General features: G+C 42.5%; 1 protein-coding gene and 1 long non-coding RNA gene across 2 annotated transcripts in view; one reads left to right on the top strand and one right to left on the bottom strand.

The window, feature by feature from the left end:
• Window positions 1-2543: 2543 nt before the first annotated feature.
• LOC127468297 (uncharacterized) lies at window positions 2544-5391 on the bottom strand. The gene is made up of 3 exons (XR_007903521.1): window positions 4960-5391; window positions 4415-4485; window positions 2544-3704 (listed from the first exon to the last, which is right to left on the bottom strand). It is a non-coding gene; the product is annotated as an uncharacterized LOC127468297 (long non-coding RNA).
• A 69-nt stretch (window positions 5392-5460) lies between these two features.
• The window catches only part of WWTR1 (WW domain containing transcription regulator 1), a 51207-nt gene continuing 41684 nt past the window's right edge, over window positions 5461-14983 (top strand). Inside the window, exon 1 of the mRNA XM_051782226.1 lies at window positions 5461-6065. Coding sequence (XP_051638186.1) covers window positions 5677-6065 — 389 coding nt within the window. The 5' untranslated portion in view covers window positions 5461-5676. The remainder of the gene's footprint in view (window positions 6066-14983) is intronic.

The raw sequence follows: 14983 nt of genomic DNA, 5'->3' as shown, positions 1-14983 counted from the left end.
TTTTTGTTTCGTATTTTTTTATGTAATTTGCCTCTGTTTTCAGTGAGACACAAGAACAGCCTAAAAAGTAGGTGAGTGGTTTCCCTCATTCCATCTTTTCTCACTACATCCATAGTCTGTAACTCAGGGCAGCAAGACAGGAATTTTAGATACAAATCCTTGAAGATTTTTGTGTCATTGCCTGATGAACTTGAATATATTCACATTTTTGTCTCTTAAAGTGTTTTAAAAAACCCAGCTGCTCTAGAGCTGATTGGCATCGTGGTAAGTGCTGGTAACCTACATGTGTCACATCCTGAAGCATGTGCTAGCTATAGAGGGAGAGGGTTTCCCTTGGGGATCCTGAGTAAAATGGACAGTTGAAGGCAGATGTTGAGAATGGAAAATGAAACACCTGTTTCCCTTTACAAAAAATTACCTCAGTTGAGGATGGTCAAAGTTAAACTTTGAATCTGGGTGAAACTGAGAGATACTCAAACTCTGACAGTGATCCACGAACAGACAAGAGAGAGGGAGGGAGAAAGATCCTTTACACCAAGTGTGTTGCTTTTGAATTTTTACCTTTCAGTTTGTTCTGGGGGAAGAACTGAGCCTGGAAAAGCAGCTGCTTGGCAGCAGGATTTGGGCTTCATTATTGGAAAGGCAGATTTGCCTTTAGGTGAGGTTGGAACTGGTCTAACTACACCTCTGCAAGTTCTCTCTTTCCTTGTTTTCACAGCACCCGTGACAGCTGCCCAGGGGTTGGCACCTGAAGTGCCAAGTGTGACCATGCAGTGCTGCCAGCACCTCGGAGGGCAGGTGAGGCTGGGCAGGGAAAAGGCATCTGCATCAGTAACCCAGGGATACTGGTAAAATAAGAATTCACCTTTGCATCTGGTTTTTTAGATTTTTCAATCTGGATTTTTTCAGTTTTGTTGTAAACTCCCAAGTGAAAGGTGGCATATAAAGCTCTATTTAAAGTATCTTCTCTAATGAAGTTGCACTTGCTTTATAGAAACAGGATATGGAGACTACCAAATCTGATTATAATTAAACTACTAGCTTTGTTTCCTGGCAAAATCCACATCAGAAAACCCTCTCCATGTACATGCAGTTTATTGACACAGAAGAAAATGTATCTTTCTGCAAGTTAAATTAGTTATGCTAAAAAAGCATGTTTTGTGCTGGTGTGATTCTCAGCACTGCCCTGTGCTGCCCTCCTGCCTTGAGACAGCAGAGCTGAGCTGCTTTTGCTCTGCAGCCACTCCCTGTTTCAGCCCTGTTGGCCAGGTCATTGTTCTGGGCTGTTGGCAGTGTGCACACAGGGACTCAGGCTGACAGAGCTACTCCAGAACAACTCAGGCCAATAAGATCACACTGTATTATAATAATTTCTGTATTTCTTTTTGTAATTCTGGACTTAACTCTGAAGCAGCAGATCAGGTCCCACTTTATCTTACGTGACTGTTTTGGGACTTACTAATCCCACTGAATTTGGCCAAAAATCATCTTCCAAATCTGCCTTGAGTAACTGAAAGTCTGAAAAACTGGCAGGTTTTTTGTCCTTTAAACATTGCCACCGTTTCCACAAACGAGAATTCATTTCCTAATTCATTTATGTGTGAAGTCAGCTATATTAGCAAACCTCATTGTCAGCAGCACTTAGAGGTGCCTGAGACAAACCAGTGATGGCCTGTCTCTGTATTTGTTCCCCTGTCTCTTGGGAGAGGGCACACTGAGTTCAGTCAAACAGGCAGCTGGAGCATGGGGACTTCTGACGTGGCTTCAGCTGTTTGCAAACTCCACAGTGCAGCTTTCCTGGGATCCCCACGGCAGACCCTGTCACCTGCCTTTGCTGGGGAGGAGCAGTGTCTGCATGTCCCATTCTGCTGGCTCTGCTCTAAGGCACAGTCTCTGAGACTCAAACACTGCTGCAATTTTTTGGTTAGAGCAGCTGTTTCCAAAATGAATGTCTGAGCAGTCATCTACAGAGATGTCCACACAGCTTGCTCGCCAGTAAAATTACATCAACTTATAAAACAACATGAACTGAGCTGACAGAATGGGGTTTTTTGCTAGCAGCCTGCCCACACCAGAGGTTTTGCTGTCTGAGGAGGTATATGCTTATACAGCTGCTTTGAGGAAACTCCTAACAGACACCAGGTTTTTGTATTAAATAAACCACAGCACAGTTGCCTACATAGGGCATGCTCTGCGTGCATCCTGAGATGCCAGCCAAAGTCTTGAAGCTGTCAGTCACCTGAGGAACAAACAGCTGGGAAATGCACACAGACAAAAAGAAGCATTGACCCCTTTGTTAACAAACACACTGTATTTACTGAAGTACACTTTTGCAGAAGCCTCTTGAAAATTAGATTAATACAGAACTACTAGCAAGAGCAGAATACACAAAAAAGTTTATCAAACGATACCCTGTAGCCATAAGAACAAATAAAAATTATTTGCATGACAAATTGTATGTTTTTAGAGTGTATGTGTGCACATATATACCTTTTTATAGCCAAACTCCATGAAACATGTTTACTGTTCCATTGTGTTCCTTCTTCATTATTTAGTTTGAAGGAACACAAGTCTTCTGTACCTATATGGCTTTTCAACTGACACACATGGAGCACCCAGCAGTGGTTACTGCCCACCCAGAGTCTCCTTGCACAGAACAAACTCAAAGCAGGGGCAGAGCCCAGGCTGTGCTGTGTCCCTGTGCCTAGGTTACCCAAAAGCACAAGGCTTGCCCAGGGACCCTGAATGTTTTCTTTTCTAACAGATATCACACATGCAGCTTCACCTATTTGGGCTTTCTCAGAAAAATTAATTTATGTAGGGCTTTGACACAGGGCAGCAATGGATCTGGATTAAAAATTACAACATGTGGTATTGTTTCTTTTAACTCATTAGATGCTCATCATCTAAGGGAACATTTAAAAGTGCACTTATTTCTTCTGAGCTATTTGCTTGGGTTTCCACTGAAGTATAGATTGAAGTTGCTCCTAGAAAATCCACAACAAGTAGGGTATACTCAAAGTACTGGACTTCAGTAAATCCTTCAGTTGAACAAAAAAACTCCGTACTACTCAAAAACATTTGAACAGCATATTAAATTGAGAAAAATAATGTTATTGTCTTACTTTTTTACAACATAGGATCTTGTAACAAGAATAAAAAAGTAACGATAAGGAGCCTTCTATGTCACATTAGTGGTTTGGTTCCTATATCACTTAATACAATCCCATTGTGATGGAAGTGTCCTTGTCTCCTATGGACTTGAACATATTGAATCATTTGTTCTAAAAGCTGGTGGTCATATCTTTGTGTCCAAAGAAGGAAGTTAGTATTTCTAAATAATAATGACAACAATATGAGAATGTATTCTTACAGTTCTAATCACTTTCAGATTTGTGGAGAAAAATTCTTTAGCCTACACCAAGTGGTACAATAGCAGATAATTGTATTATTCAGTAAAAACTGCAGCTGAAATACATCTCACTGAAGACAGTTCTAGCTGTAATAAATGCTGCTTAGGTTTAGAACAAATGTGCATGTCCTCACAGGATGCCACACTCTCTTATGAAGGTGGTCTAATTAACACAGACAACATGGCCTCATGAATGAGACTGTCAGAGCCTTCCCTTGAACGGGCTTGTCACCCAGAGAGGACTGGAACAGGTAGAGGGGTGTGGGGTGTCTTTACTCAAGGATACAGAGGCCTGGAGGAAGCAAAAAAGCCCTTTTAAAGGCTGTATGAAAAATCACTCACGTTCAGATCATTATCTGTGCAATAACCACGTGCACACACAATCTCATATCCAAAGGTTTTAAATCAGGAAACTGCAGGAAAGAGAAAAAAGATATGTAATGTCTGCCTAACCCTGGAGAGTGGGTGCTGTGATGAGCACAGCTCTCTGAGCTTGTTGCAGCAAGGAACACAGTAAGGAAGCAGCAGGAGAGTGGTACAAAAGATAACATGGAAAATTCTTCGGGAAGGGAAGCATAAATAAGTCTCAGGAGTACTGGGTTTCCTGATCAGAAACACAGCATATATGGGGGGAAAAAAAAAACAAAAAAAGAACACAAAACAAAGAACAGCAAAGGAAACCCCAAGGAGGAGATCTGCTGAGCCAATGGAAACATGGACAGGAAATGTGAGGAAAAGTAAACGAAAGGGAATATTTGTTGAAGCAAGGCAATCAGGAAGTGCACAGGATCTGTTCCACAGAGCTAGCTGATCCTGATCCAAGTTCGTGTACAGGCTTAAACCACCGCTCTCAGAATCTGCATTACCAGTATTACATGTAACACTGATTAAGAGACAAATGTGGTTAGGTCAAGATCAAGTCCTCTGCTGGAGAAGCCAAAAGCAGTTCAGAAAAGTTCATGATTCTTTTTAAGAAATAAGTATGTTCAGAAAAAAAATTACCTCAGACTTTTCTGGTGTAGATTCTGATTTGTGAGGAGGATGTATTCTTATCGATCAGCATAGCCTGGAGTCTGTCCAAAATGCAGAAATAAAATGACAAAATGCATTACTTAAATTAATGTGTTTGTGTAGCCAACATGTTATATCTCTATATGGGTAGTCACAAAAACACTGTATGCTTCCTTCTGTAAAAACCAACAGTGAAGTTGGAAAGTGAATAACACTGTTCTTTATTGACACAGCTACTGAATTTAAGCTGGTCATATCACCATTCAAAAGTTGTTCCAAGTGCACCAGAAAATTAGACAAGATTTTAAAAAAATTATATGTATTAATTGTAGAAAACCTCAGCAATGCATTTTGATGACAGCTCTGGTTTCTAGTATAGACTAAACCAAGGACAAGTGACTGTGAACAGGCAATCAGCAGAGATCCACAAAGCATCACGTCTGCATTTGAAACAGCCCCTACGGAGAGGGAATTAGAAAATACATGATACAGCTTTGCACTGGACTCGTACCTGACTGCAAAGGGCCAAACCTTACCTAAACTACAGCGACGTGGTTACAGTCCATGTCACCACCAGTGCTGCATTCCTCCCTCTCATCACTAAATCATGCCATTAAGCTTGTATGCAAACTAAGTTATGCATCATTTTTCTTCCAGAAATTAGCATAGCCTCTGAACTTCCTGAACGATGGTTTTGGAGCAAAGCTCACTAGCTTGGCAGAGACAAAGCGCTCCGAGGCTCCCCAGGCCCCACGGCCCCGGCGCTCGGGCCGGGCCGGGCCAGCCGCTCCCCGCGGCTCCTCGGCGGGCGGGGGCGCGACGGGACAGGACGGGGTGCGGCGACGAGGGAGAGGAGCAAGGAGGGGAGCAGGAGGGGAGCAGGGGCACAGCAGGGCGGGCTCCGAGGGACCCCCCGAGCCCGGCCCGAGGGCCGTCCCCCGCCCGAAGTCTCCGCGGCAGTTGCATAACTGCGGGCGGGGCGGGGCCGGGCCGGAGCCGCCGGGGGCGGGCGGGAGGGGCCGGCGCTGCCCCCGTCCCGCCGCTGCCCGGCCCGGCCCGGCCCGGGGGCCGCCCCGCCCGCCCGGGACACCGGCGCTGCTGGCGGGGCCGCAGAGGCGCTGCCCGCCCGCCTCGTCCGCTCCGCTCCCGCCTCGCCCGCTCGGTCCGCGGGTCACGTCCTCGGCGGCGGCCGCCAGCGGGGCCGGCCCGGCCACCGCCCGCCCGGGACGGTTTGCCCGCCGTCGGGGCGGAAAATGAACCCCGCGGCCGCGGCCCCGCCGCCGGGACAGCAGGTGATCCACGTCACGCAGGACCTGGACACGGAGCTGGAGGCGCTGTTCAACGCGGTGATGAACCCCAGGCCCAGCTCCTGGCGGAAGAAGATCCTGCCCGAGTCCTTCTTCAGGGAGCCCGACTCGGGCTCGCACTCGCGGCAGTCGAGCACGGACTCGGGCGGGCCCCCGCCGCGCCCCGCGCCCGCTCACGTCCGCTCGCACTCATCGCCCGCGTCGCTGCCCGGCGCGGTCGCGGCGCCGCAGCACGGGCACCTCCGGCAGCGCTCCTGCGACGTGACGGACGAGCGGCCGCTGCCGCCGGGCTGGGAGATGGCGCTCACGCAGACCGGGCAGCGCTACTTCCTCAAGTGAGTGCGGCGGGGCCCGGCCGGGGTCGGGGCGGCCGGGCGGGAGCTGCGCTGCCAGGCGGCGGGGGGACCTCCGCGTCCGAGGGGGATGCGGCATCCCGGGAGGAAACTCCTTCCCGGGGCAAGAGGGAGGCGAGGGAGGGCCGGGGGGCGCTCCCGAAGCCGGGCGGGAGCCCTGTCGTGCCTGTCGCTGCCGTATTCCTTTCGTGCTTGCCCACACGTCCAAGATTCTGAAACCATTTTTTTTTTTGAACGAGTTCATTAACAGTTATTCCAGGGAGTTTCCGGCATGTGGGAGCGGGGCTCTGCGTGTCCGTACCTGTGGGAGGCAGCGGGGGCTGTGGGCGTGCGGGGGCTGCCCGGCCCGCTCCGGCCTCGGGGTGTTCAGAGCATCCCCGGCCGCGGGGACACGGTCGGAGCCCGCCTTGTTCTGGTGACAGATTTTGAGAAATGTGGTAACACAACTGCCCATATCCTTTCTGGCTGGTCATGTTTGCCAGAGTGCTTTATTTGTTACGTTTGGTATTTGATTCAAAACAGTCTAATAGGCCTGAAAAAATGTAGTAATTGTAATACGTGGTAAGGCAACAGTGCCTTATTTTGGTAGATTTGTAACTCAGCTCCAGATTCATTGCAAATTAAGTGGCACTGCATTAACCTGGTAAATAATGCAGTGACAAAATGTTTGCTAATGAAATAAAATATTTACTAGTGAAGCTTCTGCCTAAAGGTGTTGAGGGAGTTCCATGAGGTCATTTCCTTGCTACAGCCTTCTCTGTCAGAAGAGTAAACCACGTTCATATTAGACCACGAGTAGGTATTCAACCATCATAAATGGCTTATAGACAATGTGTGAGGGGAAAGAGAGACAAAACTGTTTAGAAAAATGAAAAAAAGTCATAATTTACATGATTGTATAGTGATTTCTTTGCATCGTGGGTTTGGAATCTCCAATGGATTACTCAAGAGCCCAGTCTTTAAATTACTCTGCGCAGAGTTTAGATTTTTTACTTTTGTCACACTCAGAGCTACCAGCAAAGCACGGAAATACATTTCTGTCTGTCTCTGTATATCGTTTGTGATACTGAGTGGACGTGTCCAAGGGTCCAAACTTAGGAGTTTGTTATTGATCTAGTTTATCACCTATATGAGAAGATCTTGTGTCTTCACACTTTGCATGTATTTTTCTCGAGAGAACAAGGACAGAGAAATAGGTGACTGACAGGAGCACTGAAACAGACCATTCATAGATAAATATTAAATATGAATTCTTGCTAGGGTTTGGCTAGGGGGTGTTTTCAGATACCTCTGCCTAAAAATTGCATAACATAATCTTTGTCTGCTCTTTGTTTTTTGACTAATACCAAATATCAAAATGAGTTCATGTGGTTTCACCTTCCTGTCACGCATTTCTGACCTAGAGACAGAGTTTTCCAAGTAGACGGATTCTTGTTGCTTAGGCTAAAAATGCAAGGCCTTTATTAAATAGAAAGCATGGGTAAAAACTCAAAATGTGTTTATTTTTTTTTCCCAAATCATATCAGCAGTAATACTCCAATTAACCGCATCCTTTTTGATATAAAATACAATATTCAATTTGTTACCCAAGATAGTCTTTGTTTTGTTTCCCCAGTTTTACCTATCCAACAGAAGTTCCCTCATTTATCTAAAAATTAATTGGAATCATGCATTTCTTTACACGTGATGTATTTCTTTATACCCCAATGCTTTGGGGAGTAATATTTCGCTATAAAATACTAACATATGAATTATAGTATTTTATAGTGGTGTAATGTTTTTCAGGTGAAAATATAGTTTTCTGCAGAAATTTAAGATTGTTTATGGAAAACAACATTTAAAACTATGTTCAGTAACATATAGGATTCAAATCAGATGATGTGCTTGAAAATCATATTTGGTTAAACCAGGCATACAAGGTTACATTTCCTTATATAAAGAAAAAAAAGCCAGTGCTTTCCAGCTTGATGATAAAGATTTGTTTGTAGGCATTAGGAAAAGAAAACTAAAAAATGAACTAAGAGTAAATAGCTAAATTAGGTCCTGTTAAAGCCTTTATTATCTGTTGAAGCTTATAATGCAATTTGTTGTATTTAAACATATTTTGATGAATTATTAAACAGAAGTACTAGTGGGAGTTTCAATGAACAGTGAGCTGACCTTGTTGACAGGGAACCAGCTACAACTTGAAGCAGTTGCACTCCTGCATGTCAGTTCTTGCAGAAATTTTCTGGCTGTGACTGGAAGAAACATAAGTAGCCTGGGGACCACTCCACCCTGTAATTAAATACCGAACAGCACAAGTGGGGGGTGGAAAACAGACTCATTAACACACACTTGCAGCAATGTTATCTAAAGCATTTTTCTGTGTGTGCATGTGTGGAAAAAAATTTAAGTGTGATTTATTTCTGATAAAAAGAGTTTCTGGAAAGACAGGCAAACTGCCTTGCATAGCTCTTGTGCTGGTGAGTGGGAATATCAGTGGGAATATCAGATCCTCATGCTGGGCTGTGTACACATATCCTGTAAAAAGAATGTTTCAAGTATTACTTTCCACCGATTTGGGTTTAGGTGGTAAAGCTTCATATTTCAAATGAAGACCGAGGTTTTAATGTTTCCTCAGTGTATGTAGAGAGCTTCTTGCTCAGACTCTCCTAAACAGAATATGGAGAGTTTGGTGTCTGCACTGCGCAGATTTGTAAAACCATTCCCACTGTTGTCTTGGTCACACTGTTATTTTTAAAATATTACAAGGAACATTTACCTTACCAGGACATATTGGCCATTAAATTCTGCTTGAGTGAAAGAAGGCTAATTCCTTGCAATATTTGATTTAATCAAAATGTTCAAAAATTTTTTTACTGGTTTTTGTTGGTGGAGAAACTTGATTTAACACATGATCAGTTTTACAAAACTGAGCATGTTCAGCAGGACAGCAGAAGAAAAGTAATATAAATAGAATGAAAATACCTTTTTCCTGAGAATGACAAAACAAATAATGCTAAGACAGTTGACGTACTCCAGTGATTTTCAAATATGGCTTTTCCCTGAAAGCCATTTGTGTTAATTCTGTAGAAACTTTTATTATTTTATACTGGTGTTGTGCTTCATCATAGAGAAACTTTTCCATCTCAGGAATGTAGTTACACAGCTGGAAATGGGGGAGGAGATGGACAATGCATGAGGGTTACTCAGTTAAGTTCCCATAAGAATGTGGAAAGCACTAACACCTTTGTAGGACATGTTTGCAGTGTTGTCCCACAGTTGTGGTCACAGTCCCATGTCCAGCAAGGGGGGACTTACCTCGCTGTGGCTTTCCTTGGTCCTTGTAGAAGAGTGGTGCAAAGCAAGAGCCTGTGCATCCCTGCTGGCTTTGCTGTTGTGCATTAGAGACACATTTCACAGAATCGTGCAGCTTTTGGAGCATTTAATCCCCACCTTGAGGCATTTGCTTTGTTCCCCATCACCAGTGGTTGTTTGTCTGGGACTTAGTGCCCGAACTGCTCCCGTTGCCAGCATCCCTTTATTAAAAATAAGTTATAATGTGCTAGAAAGTACCAAGATATATTACTACCGGTGGCTTTTATCTGGAATTAGTGAGTGTATTAAAGAGTTCCTAGCAGGCAGGAAAGCTGTGATACAACATGAAGGTTTAATTAACGGAAATTCAACTATAGCTCACCTTTGTAACTCGTTTTAGAGATGCTCAGGAAGTTTTGAGATTGGAATGTGCACATCAAAACTAAATTTTCAAGCTGTGATTGTCTGTAATTCAAGTGCTGATTTAGTGATGGTGGTGGAGTTCCACTTAAAAGACTACCATGGATCTATGAGCTACTTTTTCTCCTCTGAATTTGGCAGTAGGAGCAGCTACAGAGTTTCTGATGAAAGCTTATATTTATTAATTTTCTGGTCCAAGATCATGTCTTTTCATGATCAATAGACTGTTTTCTCAGAATCTAAAATCATGTTGCCTGTGATGCTTAAAACAATTTAGTGGTTAATGTGGGGCTTATTAAATCTGAGGAGAGAAGCAACACTGGAATAAAATTGCTTCAGGGACACATTTTGGTTTGCAGAATGTGATCCAGTTCCCTCTCCCACTGAGTTTTCTGAGTTAGGAAATAAGCTACATTTTAGATTCATCTGTAACACATCGGTGAAGAAAGCTTTAAGTAAGACTGCAATGACTCTGGAAGTGTTACCAAGAATGGCTTCTTTTGAGGAAATATTTAATAAACTTATTGTAAAGGACTGTCTAGACACAGAAGTTGCATTAAGTTTTTGTGTATGAATTTCTGAATTATTTAAGGAATCGGTGATAACACACTGTTGTGTTGATATATAGAATTTGATATATTGGACCGATGTATACTTTTAAGCTAATAAATTAGTAATGAACATGCAGAATTGTGTTGGTTTAAAAAAACTTGTCTTAAACTTGTCCTTTAGTTGTAGTGTTAAACCCAAAATCCAGGAGTATTTGTGCATTAATGAATGACAACTGTCATGCATTCATCTCATGATGTGAGCTGAAAATACAATTGCTTTATGCATTAGTCATTAGGAAATAATATCAATTAGCATATTCTTAGAAAGACATGTATAGAATAGATACTGGTGTTAATTTAAGAATGCTACCATGAAAACCAGATGTTTTTTCTGATACCATCTGAAAAGGTTTTGTCTTTACTAATGGTTTGGGTTGTTCAAGGAAAGAAAATGAATAGTAGGCTTATTTTTATCGTGAGCTGCTATAGTCAACATCTAACAGTTGATCTGCCTGGCCATCTGTATTCCATAATTGGTAAAGGACAGTGTGGAGAGCTGTCTGCTTCCAAAGGTGATGGATGTGTCCAACTTTGAACAGGCTTGACAATGTAGGATCTGTAAAGTCTGCCCTTTCCAGCTTTTTGCTGTTCGCTCCTTCAAATCGTGTTGGAAGAGCTGGAGTTTGGGCTTTGACTTGTTTCCTTTTGGAAGCTTTGGTTAAAGCTGAAAATTCTGTCTCTGATGGAGGTTACTACAGGACAAGAGCTTCTTTGTAACAGTGTATTTGGGGCTCGGGGGCATTGCGTGACTAGCAGATACAAATTGTATGGAAGCAATTAAATCCAGAGGAAATGTCATGTCGGCTGAATTTCAACATACAGACTTTTGGCATTTTCCCCCTTCGTTTAGAGAGAGAGAGAGAGAGAGAGAGAGAGAGAAACTGGCATGATGTAGGATGGAGGTGGGGTTTTTTTTGCTTTGGGGATCTTTTTCTTTTCATTGATTGATAACTCAAAGTCCAGACCTAGAGTGAATGCTGCTGCCCATGACTGTTGTGTGAACTCTTCAAGAACAGAAATCTTGGGAACACTGCACTGTCCCACAGTATTCCCTACCTTTGACTGTTTTAAAGGCAGATGTGATGGAAGCTACACTGCAGAGACAGATACAGGCTTGCTTAGAGAACTGAGCAAAATGTATTATGTTAAGATTGAAATCATTGCTTAGAACGTCACCAGAACCGAATGCAATATGAAGGGAGATGTGCTAGAGGAGTAGGCTGTCTTGCACCTCCTTCTGGCTGACAGCATCTGCATCGGCTGTCAGGCTGCAAGCACAGCAGTGGTAGAGAGTCCAGGCACTGGTTTTCCCACAGTGACTTATTTGTCTGCTCATACATCTGCCTGCCCCTCAGTGTTTTCATGGTCAAAATGCTCATTTTTATTCACTGGGTATTGATCTGTCCCTAGTCATTTTTGGGTGCAAGATTCTGACAGTCTTCCAGGATTGAGAATAGCAGGGCACTTCCATGGTACCTTTGAGTCTTTTCTTGTATGATGAGTAATCCTTTTTTATTACCTGCAATCAGTTTTCCTAGTTTGGCTGCTGTTGTTGTTTTTGTAAATGTACTACATTCCTGTTTTTTGGTGTTTGATTGGTGAGCAAAGGTGCAAGCATCATGAAATGCAGTAACAGTCTTTGGTCAAGCAAGTCTTAAATTGTATGAAAGTCTTTTGCTTCTGAAACAAAAAGTAGTATTTGAACTGTGAGCCTTAAATTCATGTGGGCTTTTAAAGAAGTTCTCAAAACTTCTTGATTGAGGTGTTTTCTTAGTCTTCACCTTCATTGTGAAGCCCTTGACTGCAGCAGCATCTGAGCAGAAGGAAGTGCAAGTCAGTGGGAAGCTGCCCTGGGCGGGAGGGAACAGTGGCTCGGTTCCTGTTGTGCTGTGACTCTGCGGAAATCACGGAACCTCTCTGTGCCTTCGCTTCTGGGCTTCATTTCAGCATCTGGTCTTGTTCGTGAGAAACTTCTGTGTATTGAAGCAGACAGTGTACAGGAATAAACCTGAAATATCGCTCCATGGAAGTTGTTTCTTACAATGTAAGCTTACATCCTTTTGCAGTGTTATCCAGCAGGAGTTTGTTAGATTTTCAGACCATACTTCCAAAGGTCTCTTTAACTGATAAATCGTTTGGGAGATGTGAGTTTGGAGTCACCTTTTTTGACAAAGGAAGAAAGAAAGAAAGAGAGAACAAAACTAAACTGTTTATTGTCACTTGTTTGTCTAAGCAGCCTTTTGTAACATTAAGGTAGAAATGCCAGAGTTGTTTTCAGAATTTTCTCAAACTACTGTATTTTCAAAAGCTTCAGGAATAAACGTAATTGCCACTTAAGAAAGGCTTTGTGTTGTCTGCTTAGTCAGACAGTCTGGACAAAAGCAGCTCTTCTAATCTTGACACATGTTCCATGTGGTTTCTTCCAGAGAAACACAGGCAGTCCTGTCGTGTGGAAGCCTCTCTCTGCAGCCTCCTGCCAGTGCCCTCACCTGGGTGAGATGTCTCAGAACTTGAACAAAGCAGGCTTTGCATCAGTAAATGAGTGTGGCCGTGCTGTGTGGGCAACACCGTGCAGCTCTGCAGGAATGCAGGAAAAGGTCAGCGCTTCGGAGCTGACAAGAGCACAGTTTAGTGGGGGAGTTCTCCACAAAAGCTTTTTTTATTTTGCATTTGGTTTTGATACTGCATTTCCCTAGTCATGTTTTACTCATTCTACTGTAAATATTTAAACAGAAATATAAGTGCTTTTGCCATGAGAGGTTGGGAAAAAATATTTTTTTGCAAATGTATATGGCAGAGTTGCATCAGCACATGCCAAAACTGAGGGTTTGACGTGAGTAAGGTTGATGTGAAAATTGTGGACCAGATTTTAATGTTGAATAAATGTGTGTCTCTACAACCTACAACTCCTCTAACTGACATTAGGACGGGTACAGTGATGCCAGCAATTCTTGCCATCCCTTCATACTGCAGAGAATGCACCTAGTGTAATGTTTTGACAACCATTCCTTTAATGAAGACTGTTCCAGTCATGGGATGATATTTTCACAGATGCTGCCATCACTGTCTCTCAGCCCTGACATCACCCTAAGAGTATATTAGAATTTTAGATAAAACTTAGTTTTTATTAGAAGTGGTGAACGGTTCTACTTCTTTATTCAGGTTTTATAGCTGCCATTTCAATTTTTGTCTGCTACTGAAAGAATTTATGGCAATGGAAAATCAATGAAATTATGCCATTGCAAGAGAGCAGACAATGTAAAACTTAATAACTAGCATAAAAGAGATTTCTAGTGAGACTATTTGTGACTTACTGAAAGTGCAACAGTAAATCACTGATAAAAGAAATGAAGGTTTTGCTAAAGATTCGGCACTGAGAGTATCAGTAAAGGTATGTTGTAAAACATACTTAGTCAAAGCTAGGAAAGATCCTTGTTTGAGGTTTGTAACTTCACAAAAAGCTTTGCAATTCTAGTCCATGTAAATAAAAAAATAGCTCTTGGTATTAACCATGCCAATGCTCATCCAAATCTATGAAGAAACATTATTTAAGCAGTCATCTGCAGTGACAGAATGATGCACATTATTAGGTTGATTTTATTTCTATGATAGACTTGCTCTGAGGACAGAGGGTAGATCTAACTTTGATTTCTTAAATTCTGTGTATTGTATGTCTTGTGAATTATTTGGCAGATTTGCCATGCTCTTCCATTGTCAGACATTTGGCTGAAGTGCCGTGCTGCTGTGGCAGGTCCCTGGTTTGTGTTGCAGCATGGAAATGGGTGAGCAGTCTGTGGCACCAGAAGGGGTTTCAGATGCTGCACATTCCAGAAAGCAACTCCTGTGTCGATTCTCTTGTCAAATAGTTGTCAAAACCTAGGTATTGTAATTGATCCCAGTACTGGTGCTATATATTTATAGTCAAATACTTCTCAAAACATCCATTACATTTTGGGAGTTTGACATGCTATTTTTTACCAATTACTACAGATCTTTATTATAAATAAGAGTCGGACAATAAAATGTGAAAGAGAAGCATAACTTGCAGATAAAACAAATGGGGATGCAATTAAGACACAGGAGCACTGTCAGTTTCCATTTTGTCCCACTTTTCCTGTAGATACAGACATACATGTTTGCATTTATTTGAGTAGCTTTGTGGTACTGTCTGGTTTGCTTTACTAAAAGCATGCCTTCTGCTGAGGATATTGTCTCATGAACATTTCCTTTTTCTGTCAGGATGGCTTCTACTAGAACAATATTTTCAGTGGTCTTTTTTTATCTTGAAGAAACAAATGTCTGATTCATTTTTCTAGAAAAAACAGGAAGCTGTAAAGAAGACAGACTGAAAAAGAAATGCATGCTGTTACTTACAGTTTAATTTATAAAGGTATAAAGCAAACTGGAAGTAACTCTTTGTTAGATACTGAAGGGATATTGCAGTTTTGCTGTTCTCCTCCCTGTTATCTGAACCTCATGTGAAGAACAATTTAAGATGATCTTGTCAAAAAAAAACATACAAAAAACCACCTACACACACGAAAACATCAAATGAAAGCAGCTTCAGCA

This window comes from Manacus candei, unplaced genomic scaffold, assembly GCF_025592945.1.
Source record: "Manacus candei isolate 608988 ecotype Guabito, Panama unplaced genomic scaffold, ASM2559294v1 h1tg000015l, whole genome shotgun sequence".
Classification (NCBI taxonomy): domain Eukaryota; kingdom Metazoa; phylum Chordata; class Aves; order Passeriformes; family Pipridae; genus Manacus; species Manacus candei.
This window is presented reverse-complemented; position numbering and strand designations above follow the sequence as displayed.